Genomic DNA, 18,209 nt, shown 5'->3' with positions numbered 1-18,209 from the left:
GTCATGGGAAATGATGAAATATTATTTGTTCTTCCTTCCATGGTTTTGCTATCCCTACTATGTTTATAACACTGATTCTTTTATTTATTTTTAATTAAAAAGGTTGTCACCTGTGGTAATGTTCCTCTTGAATCATCCTTCCATAGAGTTCCCAGATGTGTTTACACGTCTACTTGTCTATATGAGTACCGTGGATGGGTTCAAAGCCAGCCGGTGCTTCACATCGTCGTTTCACATGGGTTCTGAGATCAGCAGAGGTTAGTAGGGGCCTGATGATATTTAATTTCACGAAAAAATGTTCTCTTTCAGCGTAAAATCACTGAACTGTCTCTAAATGCATAAACGATGCACCTACAATACATTGCAGAGGCATGTGGTAGACTTCTACATTTCTGATTTCCAATCTGGGCTCAGAGCATTGGTCAAAACCGGAAACGGTGCAAAGGTAACACCTCTCGTCGATGATTCTGTTGTCATCGATTTTAAGCCAGGAAGCGAGCAAGCCTCTCCAGACTTTGTAAGGTGTTTGGGTAAAAGGAATCTAGCCAATGATGATCAAATAATGCGGCTTAAAGAAGGGTATGAAACCACAACTTGATGAAAAGAATGATAAAAGCTTAACAGAGTTGCTAAAAATTATGTTGGTCTCTGTGATGCTTCTTCCGCTTGCAGGTATATCAAAGAAGGAAGCACAGTAAGTGTGATTGGAGTGGTTCAGAGAAACGATAACGTGTTGATGATAGTTCCAACGACAGAACCATTAGCAGCTGGTTGGCAATGGAGTAAATGCACATTCCCTGCAAGTCTTGAAGGAATTGTATTGAGATGCGAAGATTCGTCCAACGTAGATGCAATTCCTGTCTGATGCGGTAGTAGTAAGTCTTTCTTTTCAAACTTCCACGATTGGTAGACGAAAATCTCACTGTTCCACTTCGGCTTCATCAATATTTTTCATGAAATCTGAAATGTGTTCTTGGTTGGTGGCTTTTCGCTCTCTACTAATGATGATTCCTTCGGTTGGTGATTTACGGTAGTGTTTTCTTTTTCTTTTCTCTTTTCCTTTAATATTTCTTATTTTTTATATCAAGTTATTATTACACTAGGATGATAATGATGGATGTGGATTTCTTTTCTATGACTTAATTTTGTGTTGTGGGCACTTTTCTTTGCCTGATGGTTTGTAATTGTAAAGCTCTGCTAGTTATTCTTTTTTCGACCTTATTTGTGATCTAATATAATTGAATGATCTTCGTTTGGAATGTAATGAGCCTGTTGCATGTGAATCGTGTTTCTTAATTCCTCATTATTATTCTTCCTGAGATCGAGTCTCTCCAAAAATACTACAGAAACACCTCGTCGCTCAAATGAATAGCATATAACACACCAAAGTTCAAACAACCGGAATGGCTAATTACGAACACTTTTTCTTAACTCTCATTGTATACTTTACTTACCTTCACTGCCAATTTGTACCAACAAAATCGACAACCTTTGGACTTCGGTGAAACCTGGAATTTGGGGAGCTTGCGAAAGAGTACTTTGGACTCGAAGAACCTTTGACAAACTTCAAATATGAAAAACGTGTCTCGATCCTATAAGTAATGATACAGTTATTCAGAGAGATACAACTTAATGGAGACGAAAACACGGTTTTGTAAGTACGCGGGGGAAGAGCCAGCAAGATATAAGCTTTCTTATAACTTTGATGTTGAGATAGATTTCATCAAATGTAATGTTATTTGGATGAAAGGGATCTTTTCACCCTCCAACTTATGCGCCGCTTGCGTAAAGACGGGTCCATTCCTTGGCTGCACAGATATAGTTCACAAAGATGTGAGAGACGCCAACAACATAAGGTTTAGAAAGAAAACAAGAGCAAATGGAGTACTGAAACGAATTAAACTCTAAGTTCAGAGTTCAGATCAAATCACCTGTCTCGACAGCTTCTGCCTCATTACTCTTCCAATGCTTAGCAATGTTCTCAGACAGTGGATCATCTGGGTTTGGTGCACTCAGAAGAGCTTGAATACTTTTTAAGGATTGCGCCCATCAATAGAATCAGAAAAGCAGTGATTGCCTAAGAAACAATTGGTTTTTGGAAGGATAGAATCTAATGTAATCAGATCATATACCTTAAGAGCACTGTTCGTATTTGTAGTGCAGGGCTCCATTTGTCCTTCAGGATATCAAGACATATTCCTCCCAGCTGTACATGCAAATAGACAAGTTCCGGAGCATGTTGGTTGGTTGGTTGGTTGTGTGAATAATAAAGGGAAAGAACATAAAAAAAAAGAGGAAGGATTTCCAACAGACCTTGTCAATGTTAGGATGGTATATTGGTTGATTTCCTTGTCAATAATCTTTGTTTATTGCAAATTTGCCTATCAAAATTTTCTGGTGGGCTATTCTTTCTGTCCATTAAATTCCTTTTTAGGTATGAGGCCCATATTTATTTAAGGGCCTGTTATGAGTTATAAAAAAAAAAAAAATATATATATATATATATATAAGTTTATTTCTTTGTCTAGTAAAAGTATGAATCATACTGCATAATGAATACAGAGATGATGAATATATGAATAGTATTAAAGTACTGTACTAGACGTATACTTATTTTTATGAATTCGAGTTTCTAAGCGTGATATTCTTTTATCATTTTACTATAATTTTATTTGTATATTAACAACTCAATAAACTATCATATACGTATTCAGATAAAAATTTTACTTTTCGCTAACTCGTACTATATATATTAACATTTTTGAAGTATATTTTGGTTTATGCCCTTGAATTTTATTTTGTTTAATTTGTTTTTTGTAATATTAACCCTACACATTTTCCTAAAATAACATTTCTACTTAATTAACCCCTATAGATTTTCCTAAAATAATATTTCTACTTAACTCAATTAATGGAACTATATTAATCGATCAAATTTATTTATATTTATTGCCATACACAACATGGCATCATCATTTAAGAAATCGAGAATAAATACTCAAAATTTATTTTAATACATCTTTATGATAGTTGAATGTAAATCGAGGGACTTTGAGAAACAAAATATTACATTCTCAATTATACTTATGACGAAGATAACGTTCATAAACACGATAATCCAAATTAAGAAAATCAAATTTTAGCGAATATATAATTTTGTCAGCAAGAAATACATTTATTTCTGTATATATCTCCTTTAGAAACTAAATATTGTTCTGCAATATTCTTAACAACTCAAATAGGCATACAGAAAAATCTCATGTTTATTTGTTATTTATGATGAGGATTTTAGCCATACTTCCGTCTTTCTATTTTAGTTGTTTATGTTATTTAATGTTAAATTCACTACTCTAATGTTAAATTATTTTAGTACTTCAAATAATTTAATATTCTAACTATAATTACAATATCCTCATCAAATCTTCGACTTATCAATATGTTAACTACACATGGAGATTTAATAGGAAAAGGAAACATGATATACTACACCTACACTCATAATCAGTGGCGTACTATATTACTAGCTTATATTATAACTACTTCCAAAATTGTAATATTTTTAAGATATTGTATACTTGATCACCAAGATTATTTCTACATGTTCACGCAAAGATACCCTACGATCTCTTTAAAGTTTAAACACTATAAATATGTTCAGTTTACAACATCCAATATCACCGAATACATTTCTCAATTTTCATAACAAATACGCAAAAAAAAATCACTACTCCATTGTTATTATATATGTTATTATTTGCTACTTCTTATGTGATCCCTTACTTCTTATATTTTCTTTGGTTCATATGTTAGTATATATTTCTTTGTTTTCATCCTGTCATCCGTTACTATTAGTCTATTGCTTATTATGTGATCCAACTATCATTATGATATTCACTGAATATTATTGTTATTTGTTTAGGAGATGTCATTGGACAAGTCGGTGACATTGGGGAGATCCCGGAAGCAAACAAAAAACCAGCTATTAAACTTAATTTTAAATTGAAAGATGAAAAATGAGTTTTAAGTGAATAGTTATGTATAAATATAAGCATGTAATCATTTTCTTTATATGAGATTTATAAATTTGTTTGTTTTTTTTTATGTTATAGTGACGAGATACTTGGGTGTAACTTGTAGTGTTCACTTGGTTATTCAATAAAGTATTTTCAGAATATTTTCAACCTACTTTATTAATTCAACTGATTGAATGCCAATTCACTTATTAATCTGCCTATGATTAACTAACCTGGTAATTCATGTTTGGGGTTTAGGCTAAACCGTTTAGCCCTTTAGGTCATACTTCCATATTTCATATTGTTAGTTGGTATCAGTGTCATCCTGTATAATACAAAACCTCGTATCAACTTTTTTTGTTAGGCGGCGAAAGTAAACTTTATTTATGGTTTAAATATTTACTATAAAAAAAAGTTGCTAAGGTGAAATAGCTTTTCAAGAAGTCGTTTCTTAAAATACAATTAACCTTATAAAGGGTCGCTAGCTAATTTCTAAAAATTGATATGTTACATTCCTAAAATGTCTATACCAATTTGGTTTATAATTTCCTAAGCTAATTTATATATTTAGAAATTTATAACACTTAATAACATACGCTAAAAATATATATACAATATTTTTTTCTTTTAAAAACTCTAATATTCAATAGTAACTATACTGTTTGATATGAAGAATTAAAATCTTTAATATTTATTAAGATGGTGATAAAAAAATATAAAATAATTATTTCATGGATTAAATCTAATAAATAGAAGTATTTATAATATAATTTATCTGCGGTATACTGCATAATAACTTTTATGAATATAATCTTTTTACGGGTTAAATCTAAAAAACATTAAACTTATGGGTTAAATTTAAAAATACTAAAAAATTTTAAAATATAATAATGTAAAAATAGTTCTTTCACGGGTTAAATCTAAAAACACTAAAAATATAAATTTTTAGAGCCATAAAAAATTCAATACGGTAAAAATGTAACATTATTATAAATAAAACTTAATAGTTGCTTTGTCATGTCAGCAATATACATGTGGTCAAATTTTAGAATTAACACTTAAAATACAATTATACAATCTTAAACACTAAACATATATAATGTTTAAAAAATTTTAGTTTTTCATTATAAAAACAAATATAATGTTTTATTATACACCGCGGATTAAAATCTAGTTCTTTTATATATACTAAACACGAGTTGGCACTTGGCACATGGACCCTGAAAATAATCATTAACAATTGGAAACATAACGTTGCCAAAACTCAAAAGGAAAAATTTAATAAAGTTGAGCCGCCGGGCATTGGGATACACATGAGAAGAAATCCTGAAAAAGAACTCTCAATCCATTGTCCGTTTATATTTTGTTGTAAAGCATCTTCAAATTTCTTTAGATATTTTCTTCATTTTTATAAAAAGATATATTCTTCATTAACAGTCGTCTAACAATAAACGAGGAGAATTAATTCTGTGTTTTGTCGACATATATAACTATATAAGGATAGTTATCTCAAAGTGCATGTGTCTGAATTATTTCGAATTATATCTCTCAATGCTAATATGATATCTCTCAATGCTAATATGAGTGAAAACGCATATTTGTGGCTAAGTCTATATGTTCGAGTATGTGTATGATCGACTTCGATATTGTATGTGTATAAAGTAAATAAGACACATAAACTTTGTTAACGGGATTCGGTTTTTCCTACATACCCGGGACCTAGTCCAGAATAAATCCACTAAAACAAAATTGTAATTACAATTGCTATGATATCGAATCATTCTTTTCTAGATAAATAAACCATCAAAAGATCTTTCTATCTTATTGATTAGGCGACACCACACATCTTGTGTGCATCTCTTGAGAATAATTTGAATGGGGCGACACCACACATCTTGTGTGCATCTCTTGAGATTAATTTGAAGCGCGCAAGTCTTCATGAAGCGCCCTCTTGATATTTATATCAATTGCCCAATCCCTAGGATTGACAACTTTCCTATTATACAACAAATAGGAATTGGGAGATTAACAATTGCACAACCCCTAGGATTGACAATATTCCTATTATACAACAAATAGGAATTTCCTATTATACAACAAATAGGAAAGTTTCTCTCCATGATCCCATCTTGAATCTTCCATTCAAGATGTTCATCCAGCTCAACAACCGCCACTTGGCTTGTCCAAGTCGGCCTTAAGCTTCTGTACTCAAACTCTTCAATTCAGCTTCTTGTACTACAACTGTATTAATGTCGGACTAGTACAAGAACTGCTTCAGACATTTGATACATCCTCTCATATATCTAACTGCAAGGTTCTTGATTCAACACCTTCTCTTTTCTGCTTTATGATAATCATTTGTATTAAGTAATACCTCATTCTCTTTGTGAAGTAATACTTCATCTTCTGTGTCAATTCTTCCGGCATTTCTATCATGTAATGCATCAGCCTCTGTGTCAGTTTTGTCTTGTTTTAGTAGAGAATTCATAACATGTTCTAAGCCTTATAAAACTTCAATCAACACAACATCTTCAATCTCTCCCTTGGTGATTGAGTTTTATAATCCATGCTCCTTTTAAAACCAGCTTCAATCTCTCCCTTAATGATTGACTTTTCAATTCTTTGCATCTTAGTCATCACAATATCTTCAATCTCTCCCTTGATGACTGACTTTTCAATCTCCTTCAATCTCTGATTTTATGGTACATCATGCAATGTGTCTTGAAAGATCAAACATCCTCATTCTCCCCCTTTTTAACTTAGTTTGATACTCAATCACATTTTTAATCTCTAACCACTAGTAGAGCTCCCCCATAATATTTGCTCTTAGCTCACAACAGACTTTACATTCTCTTCTCCCCCAGCTTGAGTGCCAACTAAGTTAAAAACAACCAACATATCAATTTGACTCACCTTAAGTGTTTCAGCTTTGCACAACATCTTAACTAGTCTTGCATTATACTCGCTGTTAAACAATCTCTGTAACCCTGCAACTATCTTCTGTTGTGTTGCTCATCACTTCTCAGCCTTGAGTACTCTACTTATTTGCATGAACCATTATTCATAAGAAATTGGGTAACCTGAGATGATCCCTTCTCATGCGCAACCTTGAATACTCCTTGAAATTGTGATATAAACATCTCCACCTCATAATCGATTTAGATTTAAGTTCCTTTTTTTCTTCAATTTGCTTTCCAATATTGAAAGTCTCTTTCTCCTTGTGGTAGCAACATATCTAGTGTTACTCCTAACTCCACTTGAAAAAATACCACATACATAACAACTCTTTCCTTTCCAAAGTGTTACTCCTAACTCCACTTGAAAATTCTTCACACCATGAGCCAAGCTTGTTTTCTTCTAGCAAAATCTCTTTAAAACCCTTTGACTGAACTTTTCTTCCCATGACAACTTCTCAATCAACATGCCTTGGTATAGAAAGTTTTATGTCTCAACCTCTCTCTTAGTCTCATTTTTGATCACTCTGTCTCAAAGCCTTCTCCAAAAACGCTTTTCAGCATTCTTCTTAGAAATCCTTTGGTGCATAAGACTCTGAATCAACTGTTCTGCAATATTATCATTCAACTATGTTCATGGACTCCAAATCCAGTTCTCTTTTACCAGAATCTAGTTCGACATGTCTACAGTATCTCTGCCAAATTTTATCCCATTCTGAGTTCATTTGGTCCTCTTTTTGATGTCACCACTGGAATTGGTCAAATCTGAAACTTCGAATAAACTGATTCCGGAACAGACTGAAGATGCTTGAATAAAAAGCAATTCAACCGTCAAAACTTCAATCCAACCGTTGAATCTCAAGTCCGTAATACNGCGTCCACGATTACATTATATCCCTTTTATATTTATATTTCTTTCATTAAAAAAGACAAACTATGATGTCAATTCCTATAAACTTTTTTCCAAAAAAAAAAAAAAAAAAAAAAAAAAAAAAAAAAAAACCTCCTCTCTTTTGATGATGTTAACTACACTATATTTTCCTAATCATATTCTGAAGAAAACTCTAGCTTTGTGACATCTTCTTCATTACATAATCAGAGATCTTGTTTAAGCCCAATAAAGCACAATATCTTTCTTGCTTTTCTAGGAATCTTTTGTAACCGCAGTCACATACATCTCTCCTTTGCACCAAGAGAACTTCCATAACAATGCTTGATCACAACCCTTGATAACTTCTCCATTCTCATGTAGTGAATCCAAAAGTTGTTCTTGTTACCAGCCACATAACTTTAACCAATTCACTTACACTAACCACATTATGCTTAATATGAGTTACTCAAACTCTGAGCACAGATTGATCCCGACCAACTTCTCTAAAACCAGTGACTATCAATTGAGACTTCAAATAATTTCCATAAAACAGATGATCCTTGTATCGGCAAGCTTCTAGTGATGATGACTTCACAGAGAACTAGAGCTATTCAAATATCTTTGTGCCTGATAACCTTAGCTCTACTTCTTCAAGTTAAGATCTTTCCCATTACCCTCTAGCTCACCACAAGTGTTGTGTTAACTAGGCTGTCTACTAGTGACTTCATCCAAGAACCTTAAGTCACTGACACCTATTTCATTGTGCAGTCATTCCCAATGGCATAAGTTCTAAAAGCAACATTAAATACCATTTTATTACATTAATCTTCTCCTTCTCTCTGATATAATCTTTCACCAAACCTTTTCTTAACTAAACCTTTGGAGAAACACAAGTCGTAGAGCCACAAACTACATGAGAGAGTCCATCTAAAGAAAAATATATTATTCTTTGAGCTGCAGGGACTCCATCAACTTGTACTAAAGCCAATTTTTTCAATCTATCTTGATACAGTCTTGATGCAGAGCATAAATGGAATAGCAATACAACCCAGAAAATCATGAAACTTGGTGACAACATCCACACTAGTCACATGAAATCACAGGAAAAAAGGGATTTGGGTTTATGGTTTGAGAGTTATAGCCGATTTCTCTTGATAGGTCAGGAATAATGTAGCCTGCAAGTCGCTAACTTTGAGAGAAATTTCCCGTCAATCCACATAGAATCACTAGATAACATTTATTTCATTGGAAAGATCTCGCTTTAAACTTTCTAGAACAACTTTCAGAGCTCAAATCCAAGGTCTGTAGCCAACGCAAACGAAGAAGAAGAAACGAACCAAGAAACTGAAAAACTGTCTTGAACTTGAAACTTTTTTTTCTTTTCATCATTCTTCCTCTGAGCTACTTTCTTTGATTTAGAGATGCATCATGTTTCTTTTTTCATTATTCCTGGATTTCATGTACATGGTTCCTCTTTGCTTTACTTGAATAGCCAACCTCTTGCAATGGTAAAAGCTTGCTCTTTCCGGTGATTGTTGTACTTGAGTCTATACAAAATCTTCTCCAAAACTGATCCTCTTCTTCCCCATTCTTAAAGACATCTTTGACTCCATGATTCTATCATATCGAATTAGAAATTCAGAAACTGAAATTATCAAAGTCACCAAACCCACAATTTAAACTTTCTTCTAGTTGTCTTCAGATTGTGAGTTTGTAGACAACATTCTGATCTCATAATTGTATCAAATCAGTTCATGACTTCATCTTCTTTTAAAAACTTTGATTAAAATCTGAGATGACCTTAGTTTTCTCATAGAGAAGATCCGTCCCCAAACCCTTTAGAATGAGACCATCCTTCACTAAGGAAGCAACATGGTGTTGATAAAGTCCGGATGTTGACTGATGACATCATACAACTCCACTTGCTTTGTAACTCTAATAGGCTTCATTTGTCTATAATAGAACATCATAGAAACATGGACTACTGTCATCATCTTGATCTCGTAGATCTGCTTCAGCATGACTAACATGCCCATCTCCTTCTTTTGGCCGATTTTCCACTACTCAAATTGAAAACCACGGGAAATTTTGTTGGCATACCTACAAGATCTTCTTTGCTACAAAACGCAACAAGCTCACCAATGGAATTCCTGCAGTTTATTTCTTTGCCAGTGTGAGCTAGCAACAACATCCTCTTTCTCATCTTATCAACTAGCAAAGATAGTGACAGAAAAGTGAGCCTCTCTCTATGATTTTCTCTGGCTTCCAAGCTCGAAACCAGATCTTTATCCAAATTTCAAATTGGACAGCTCTTTCCGTCGTGGTCTCTCTTGTCACGAATCATGAATTTACAAGTTGACAATTAAGATTATTGCTTCTGATTTCTTCTTTCCTGGATGTATCAACAATCTTTATAGATTTCAATCTCTTGTCAGGTGACCTTAAAAGCTTGCTTCGAGACCGTAATAAACCGGAATTCTTCCACCAGATAATCTTTCTTCTGCAAAGCTTTGTATGATATTCCAGAGTTCTTGCAAACTCTTGCACAGATTCAATTCAAAAACACCCAACTTGGTTTTTCAACTTGAATGATCAATCCCGAAATTAACTCAGCTTCTCTCTAGAACATAATCTGAAGTTCTGAACTTCCCTGCAACTTTACGACATGTCTTTCCAATTAAAAAAACTTCTTTTCCCTTTAATGCTGCTCACATATCCTCTCTCTCTTTATGTATTCTGCCCACAGTTGCATCAATCTTTTGTTTAACTTCCTTTCAAACACAAATTTAGGAAAGTGATTACCACCATCAATCAGAAATCAACTTCTCTTGCGAGCTTCACTATCACAAAAACCTCTTCAATTTGATTGATATGTGAGATTCTCAGCCTTAACTTTCACAGAATCGACCTTTTTGCTTCTTCCTCCTTTTTTTTTTACCTCTACGATTTGATTTTAGAACCAAATTGGTGAATTTTCTTTTTCACTCCAATCTCTCCGAGACCTAACTCGGATTTCTAACAATCAAAGAACATCTATTTGATGAACCACCCATCAATATTTTGCTTTTTATTGAATCAGGTTTTCTCTTTCTTCCATGGAAACCCAGCAAATATTCATAACGTAGATATTTCTTTACTTCCCAATTAAGGTCGACAACACCGGCCATAGCCATGATTGTTATCTTTTCAGGAAACGCATATTCTAACATCTCCGGTCAACTCAATACTTCTTACGCCTCTCTCCAAAAACTATTTCTTTATATCTTTGTCTTCGTGAATACTCGTCCTTCTCATATACTTTCGATTTTTTGCTAGCCATAAATCCAGGACCATACCTGAAACAAGAGCTTATCTCTAACGAGCTCCGTTCTGATACCAATTGAAAACGCATATTTGTGGTTAAGTCTATATGTTCAAGTATGTGTATGATCGATTTCGAGATTGTATGTGCATAAAGTAAATAAGACACACAAGCTTTGTTAACGGGGTTCGGTTTTTCCTACATCCTGGGACCTAGTCCAGAACAAATCCACTAGAACAAGATTGTAATTACAATTGCTATGATATCGAATCATTCTTTTCTAGATGAATAAACCATCAAAAGATCTCTCTATCTTATTGATGGGGCAACACCACACATCTTGTGTGCATCTCTTGAGAATACCTTGAAGCACGCAAGTATTCATGAAGTGCCCTCTTGGTATTTATATCAATTGCCCAATCCCTAGGATTGACAACTTTCCTATTATACAACAAATAAGAATTGGGAGATTAACAATTGCACAACCCCTAGGATTGACAATATTTCTATTATACAACAAATAGGAATTTTCTATTATACAACAAATAGGAAAGTTTCTCTCCATGATCCCATCTTGAATCTTCCATTCAAGATGTTCATCCAGCTCAACAACCGCCACTTGGCTTGTCCAAGTCGGCCTTAAGCTTATGTACTCAAACTCTTCAATTCAGCTTCTTGTACTACTTCTTGTACTACTTCATGTATTAATGTTGGACTAGTACAAGAACTGCTTCAGACGTTTGATACATCCTCTGATATATCTAACTGCAAGGTTTTTGATTCAACACCTTCTCTTTTCTGCTTAGTGATAATCATTTGTATTAAGTAATACCTCATTCTCTTTGTGAAGTAATACTTCATCTTCTGTGTCAATTCTTCCAGCATTTATATCATGTAATGCATCAGCCTCTGTGTCAGTTTTGTCTTGTTTTAGTAGAGAATCCATGACATGTTCTAAGCCTTATTAAACTTCAATCAACACAACATCTTCAATCTCTCCCTTGGTGATTAAGTTTTATAATCCATGCTCTTTTTAAAACCAGCTTCAATCTCTCCATTAATGATTGACTTTTCAATTCTTTGCATCTTATAAACTCAGTCATCACAATATCTTCAATGAGTAGCTAAATAATTAAAACAAATCCAACGGGACGACCAAGAGCATATTCCCGGTGGCTCGTAATTTAAAATGTGTACGTCGACCCTATCTGAATGTGCGATATATTTGGGTTCAGTACCCTTTCCACATACTCTAATATATATTATGCAAGTATAGTCAAAACTAAAACCTGACAAAAGAAGTACTCCCTCCGTTTCAAAATATATGATGTTTTAACTAAAGCACGCAGATTAAGAAGTCTTTACTTTTAACAAATTCAACCAATCATAAACAATACTGCATAATATAAAATATTAAACTAATCTAAAAGTTGCATAGAAACTTGAAAACATCCTATATTATGAAACAAACAATTTCTCTAAAACATCTTATATTTTGAAACAGAAAGGAGTATAATAAATAATGACTCACTTTGTATGAGTCATATGTTATAACTTATAAAGTGGCTTTTAAATGAATGTTTTCACTCTATACCCAAAAGAATCAATGGATTATTGTACAAGTTATTTCAATTTTGTATACAAGTTTGTTTCACTTCACTTTACACCGAATAGAATCAATAATTTATCACACACCCACTAAAGTGACGAGGTTTTCCTTTGGCTCCTCCTATAAAAAGAAGCTCACTCTGTATACCCAAAACACACCAATATCCATCAAACACATATAACAAAAAAATGGAATTCTCAGTCACATTAGCTCTCTGCTTCACTCTCTCAATCACTTTGATCGGAGCACAAGCCAAAGTTCCCGTCGACGATCAATTCCGAGTGGTCAACGAAGGAGGCTACACCGATTACAGTCCGATCGAATACAACCCCGACGTACGTGGCTTCGTCCCCTTCAGCGACAACTTCCGTCTCTGTTTCTACAACACAACCCCGAACGCATACACTCTCGCTCTTAGAATCGGAAACAGAGCCCAAGAATCCACTCTGAGATGGGTCTGGGAAGCAAACAGAGGCTCACCGGTCAAAGAAAACGCGACGTTGACATTCGGCGAAGATGGAAATCTTGTACTTGCCGAAGCCGATGGTCGCGTGGTATGGCAAACGAACACAGCTAACAAAGGCGTCGTGGGGATCAAAATCTTGGAGAATGGCAATATGGTAATATACGATTCCAATGGAAAATTCGTATGGCAGAGCTTTGACTCTCCGACAGACACGCTTCTCGTCGGGCAGTCTTTGAAAGTCAATGGTCAGAACAAGCTCGTAAGCAGACTGTCTCCATCGGTCAACGCAAACGGACCGTACAGTCTCGTCATGGAAGCCAAGAAGCTAGTCTTGTACTACACGACAAACAAAACCCCGAAACCAGTCGCTTATTATGAATACGAATTTCTCACCAAGATAACACAATTACAGTCTATGACGTTCGGAGCCGTGGAGGATTCCGACACTACGTGGGGTCTACACATGGAGGGCGTGGACTCTGGTTCTCAATTCAACGTTTCGACGTTCCTCTCGCGGCCAAAACACAACGCGACGTTGAGTTTTCTTCGGTTAGAGTCAGATGGAAACATCAGAGTTTGGAGTTACAGCACCGCAGCGACTGCGACTGCTTGGGACGTGACATACACGGCGTTTACTAACGTCGACACTGATGGTAACGACGAAGGATCCCTGAGCATTGTTTAGGGTTTGGTCTGTGTAAGAAAGGTCAGTGTAACGCTTGTCCTAGCGACATAGGTCTTCTTGGTTGGGACGAGACTTGTAAGACTCCGAGTCTTGCTAGTTGCGATCCCAAGACATTTCATTATTTCAAGATCGAAGGAGCTGATAGTTTCATGACGAAGTATAACGGTGGATCATCGACGACGGAGAGTGCTTGTGGGGACAAGTGTACGAAAGATTGCAAATGTTTAGGGTTTTTCTACAATAGGAAGAGTTCGAGGTGTTGGTTGGGTTATGAGCTCAAGACATTGACCAAAACCGGAGATTCTTCGCTGGTTGCCTATGTCAAGGCTCCTAATGCTAGCAAGAAGTCAGCTCTTGCCATTTGAAGTCTAAATTAACTAATGTTTTTGTGAGTCGTTTTGACGAATAATAAGGCTACGTTTGTCGTTTGTTTCATCTCTTTTTCTAATAAATTATTGCTACTGGTTTATCTTACCTTTTTTAATAGCCTGTGTTGATGCTTAAGCTACATCGTAATAAAATTAAGTGAAACTCATTATTATCTACAATTCAAATGTTTTCAGATTTAGTATCATCATAAAATATTATGCTTCATTAGTCAGTGATGCAGTAGAACTTACGTGCACATAAACACTTTGTTTCTCAGAACAAGCAATAATGAAATTTGAAATTTCAATTGATTATTACAGTGAATTAAATTTAATAGCGAAATATGATTACTTAATAAGATGCGTGCTACGACGCCTTGACGCGGCGTCACCTTAACAGAGACGGTCTTCTGCCAGTTTATTACATATATAAAGTAGAGATATTACATATACATAATGTCTTTAATTAATTATATAGCCTTTTAAATATCATGCAGAGTTTTAAAACTTTACATCGTTTCCATTGTTAGCTCTTTATTTTTAAAGTCAACTTGAAAATCTGCCAGGTGTTATTTGTAGTTTATCCGTGTCAAGCAAACGCTTTCGATTGCATTACTTTTGAAAACGTAATCAATTATTGAACTTTTGAATCAAACAAAAAAAAGTTAACTATGGAACAAAAGGTACAGTATACTTAGCAGTTAGCGCTATTCTTCATTTTTCTTTCTTTTTGTCAATTGATTTAGTCTAATTAAATGGATGGTACAAAGTAAAGCCCAAACCAGAGAAATAGTGTCTATCAATACAAAATTTTAGTACAAAAATCTAGCGTTTGGAACCAAAGAGTCGGTTTTAATTAGTATGACGTGGACTCCAACATCTGGTTGTTGATGGGTTGGTACTGTGACAAATTGTTGTTATATATATCGAGCATGCCCATAAACATTTGTTACTATGAAACATTGGTACAATTGGAGCTTAAGTAGATACACATGCATAGCTATGAGTTAATTAGTTTCTAGATCTCATCTCCAGACAATGCCTTTTTGGGGTGGTTTGGTTCTCAAGTGATGCCTCTCTAAAGAGGCGGCTTATCTCGTCCTCACGCTTTAGTATGTGATTGATTATAGGCTTTTGTAATTGTTTTGTCGGTGGAAATGGTAAATAATATGGGTTGGTTTTGATTGGCATGTTAGTCAGGCTGCGCAATGAATATATATTTTTATTTTCTCATAACAGTTGGTCGGTATTATTGTATCTGTGTCGTAATACTCTCGCATGTAAGCAGTCTAACAAAAAATAGTATTTTTAACGGTTTTTTTTGTTCCTATGATAATATGCGTTATGTCTATGTGGATATATTTAGTAGATAATTTCCTTTCTACGCTATCTATTCAATGCGATAATCTTAAGAGCTTTACGTACGTTGTGAGCTGTGATTAACTTGTCTTAGCTAATTTACCTAGCATCGTATAAATATTTAAAACAAAATCACATGTTAAAATTCATTTTCATGAGTCAAACTTTTTTTTGGAATCCCCACAAATTTTCAGAACAAAAAAAAGAGAAACTCTTTTGGGAATATTGTTTTTCATCTAATTAGCAACTTAAGCTTAACAAATTATCATCTACTTAAAAACTTAATGTTTTTGTTACTTACGTCATTAATTATACTTTTATGGGATATGCTAAATACAAGTTGGCACATGGACCCAGAATAAAATGTTGCTAAAAATAATTTAAAACAAAAATATATAGCCGTCGAGTAAGACCCTGTTACCCCACACACCTGGCAAGCCGCCGGGTATTGGGACACACATGAACACCAAAGATCCTATCTGGACCATTACATATACAGTATTTAATTCTTTATCCATTGTCCGTTTATTTTTGTTAACACCTTCAGATTTATTAATTAACCAAGTGGTCAGAATAGTACAGATTTATATCAGAAAGACAATTAACTATTAACCTTAATTATCTTTAGATAACTATATCAAGTTGCATTTATTTGAATCATATCGAATTCTATCTATAATCTATGTGAATGCGACGGGAGTCAATAAATAATTAAGATTAACCCAACGAGACGATATAATCGAGTATGAGCATCTTCGCGGTGGGGCTCAATCATAATAAAAAGTGGTTGGTCGGGCGGTCCTAATTCAAACGCGTGATTCATTTTGTTCGATTCAATACGCAGGTCTAGTAGACTAGTACCATTTTCGTATTTATTTCACTAATGTTGATGTGCAGTGCAAGAAAGTATAATAAAATATAACTAAAAAGTAGTATTAACTAGCTTTGTAGAGAAACATATCATACTTCTGATAATAATAATTTTGTAGGTCATCAATTTGTATTAATATGGGAATAAATAACAAACTGTAATCATTGACTGGATTTTGCTAATCTAATCGTACACGGCTTAGCATTGAGATTAAGATAAGCTCTTTCTAATATGTTCGAAAACATTCAAAAAGAAGAAAAAAACTTCGAAACAAAACCAGCAAAACCAGTAGATTATAGGGAAACAAAGACCAAAAAAAGTCGTTTAAAATACTCTCAAAAATATTATTAAAGCAAAGACTTCCTTGGCTCCTATATATAGAAGGTCTCTCTGGTTACCCAAAACAAATCAATATCCATCAAACATACACATATAACAAAATGAATTACTCAATCACATTAGCTCTCTGCTTCACTCTCTCCAACATTTTGATCGGAGCACAAGCCAAAGTTCCCGTCGACGATCAATTCCGAGTGGTCAACGAAGGAGGATACACCGATTACAGTCCGATCGAATACAACCCCGACGTACGTGGCTTCGTCCCCTTCAGCGACAACTTCCGTCTCTGTTTCTACAACACAACCTCAAACGCATACACTCTCGCTCTTAGGATCGGAAACAGAGCCCAAGAATCTACTCTGAGATGGGTCTGGGAAGCAAACAGAGGCTCACCGGTCAAAGAAAACGCGACGTTGACTTTTGGAGAAGACGGAAACCTTGTACTTGCCGAAGCCGATGGTCGCGTGGTATGGCAAACGAACACAGCTAACAAAGGCGTCGTGGGGATTAAAATCTTGGAGAATGGCAATATGGTAATATACGACTCCAATGGAAAATTTGTATGGCAGAGCTTTGACTCTCCTACCGACACGCTTCTCGTCGGACAGTCTTTGAAACGCAACGGTCGGACCAAGCTCGTAAGCAGACTGTCTCCATCGGTCAACGCAAACGGACCGTACAGTCTCGTCATGGAAACCAAGAAGCTAGTCTTGTACTACACGACAAACAAAACTCCGAAACCAATCGCTTATTATGAATACGAATTCTTCACCAAGATTACACAATTACAGTCGATGACGTTCGGAGCCGTGGAGGATTCCGACACTACGTGGGGTCTACACATGGAGGGTGTGGACTCTGGTTCTCAATTCAACGTTTCGACGTTCCTCTCGCGGCCGAAACACAACGCGACGTTGAGTTTTCTTCGGTTAGAATCGGACGGAAACATCAGAGTTTGGAGTTACAGCACTGCAGCGACTGCGACTGCTTGGGACGTGACATACACGGCGTTTACCAACGACGACACTGACGGTAACGACGAGTGTAGGATCCCTGAGCATTGTTTGGGGTTCGGGTTGTGTAAGAAAGGTCAGTGTAACGCTTGTCCTACCGACAAAGGGCTTCTTGGTTGGGATGAGACTTGTAAAACTCCGAGTCTCGCGAGTTGTGATCCCAAGACATTTCACTACTTCAAGATCGAAGGAGCTGATAGTTTTATGACAAAATTTAACGGTGGATCATCGGCAACGGAGAGTGCGTGTGGGGACAAGTGTACGAGAGATTGTAAGTGTTTAGGGTTTTTCTACAATAGGAAGAGTTCGAGGTGTTGGTTGGGCTACGAGCTCAAGACATTGACTAGAACCGGAGATTCT

General features: G+C 35.2%; 2 protein-coding genes and 2 pseudogenes across 2 annotated transcripts in view; 3 read left to right on the top strand and 1 right to left on the bottom strand.

The window, feature by feature from the left end:
• Positions 1–1,264, top strand: part of LOC104752309 — a 3,754-nt pseudogene extending 2,490 nt beyond the window's left edge.
• Positions 1,536–8,209, bottom strand: LOC104754019 (ubiquitin-conjugating enzyme E2 36-like). Its single transcript, XM_010476180.1, has 4 exons — positions 8,143–8,209; positions 2,133–2,313; positions 1,932–2,029; positions 1,536–1,808 (listed from the first exon to the last, which is right to left on the bottom strand). Exons 1-4 carry the CDS (start codon positions 8,207–8,209, stop codon positions 1,771–1,773), a joined length of 384 nt encoding a protein of 127 aa, XP_010474482.1. The 3' UTR covers positions 1,536–1,770.
• On the top strand, positions 12,904–14,316 carry LOC109129578 (annotated as a pseudogene).
• LOC104752308 (epidermis-specific secreted glycoprotein EP1-like) overlaps positions 16,852–18,209 on the top strand; it is a 2,514-nt gene continuing 1,156 nt past the window's right edge. Inside the window, exon 1 of the mRNA XM_019237522.1 lies at positions 16,852–17,925. Within this exon, the coding sequence (XP_019093067.1) occupies positions 16,938–17,925 (988 nt within the window). The 5' untranslated portion in view covers positions 16,852–16,937. The remainder of the gene's footprint in view (positions 17,926–18,209) is intronic.

The sequence above is a fragment of the Camelina sativa genome, chromosome 16, assembly GCF_000633955.1.
Source record: "Camelina sativa cultivar DH55 chromosome 16, Cs, whole genome shotgun sequence".
NCBI lineage: Eukaryota > Viridiplantae > Streptophyta > Magnoliopsida > Brassicales > Brassicaceae > Camelina > Camelina sativa.
This window is presented reverse-complemented; position numbering and strand designations above follow the sequence as displayed.

What these genes read in the sequence shown, in the direction of transcription:
- LOC104754019 (XM_010476180.1), bottom strand. Translation starts at nt 8,209, where the DNA reads ATGGAGAAGTTATCAAGGGTTGTGATCAAGCATTGTTATGGAAGTTCT. An exon ending in TCTTGGTGCAAAGGAGAGAT is followed by an intron (nt 2,314 to 8,142) that starts GTATGTGACTGC and finishes AACATTGACAAG; the next exon opens with GTCTGTTGGAAATCCTTCCT. An exon ending in ATACGAACAGTGCTCTTAAG is followed by an intron (nt 2,030 to 2,132) that starts GTATATGATCTG and finishes ATCCTTAAAAAG; the next exon opens with TATTCAAGCTCTTCTGAGTG.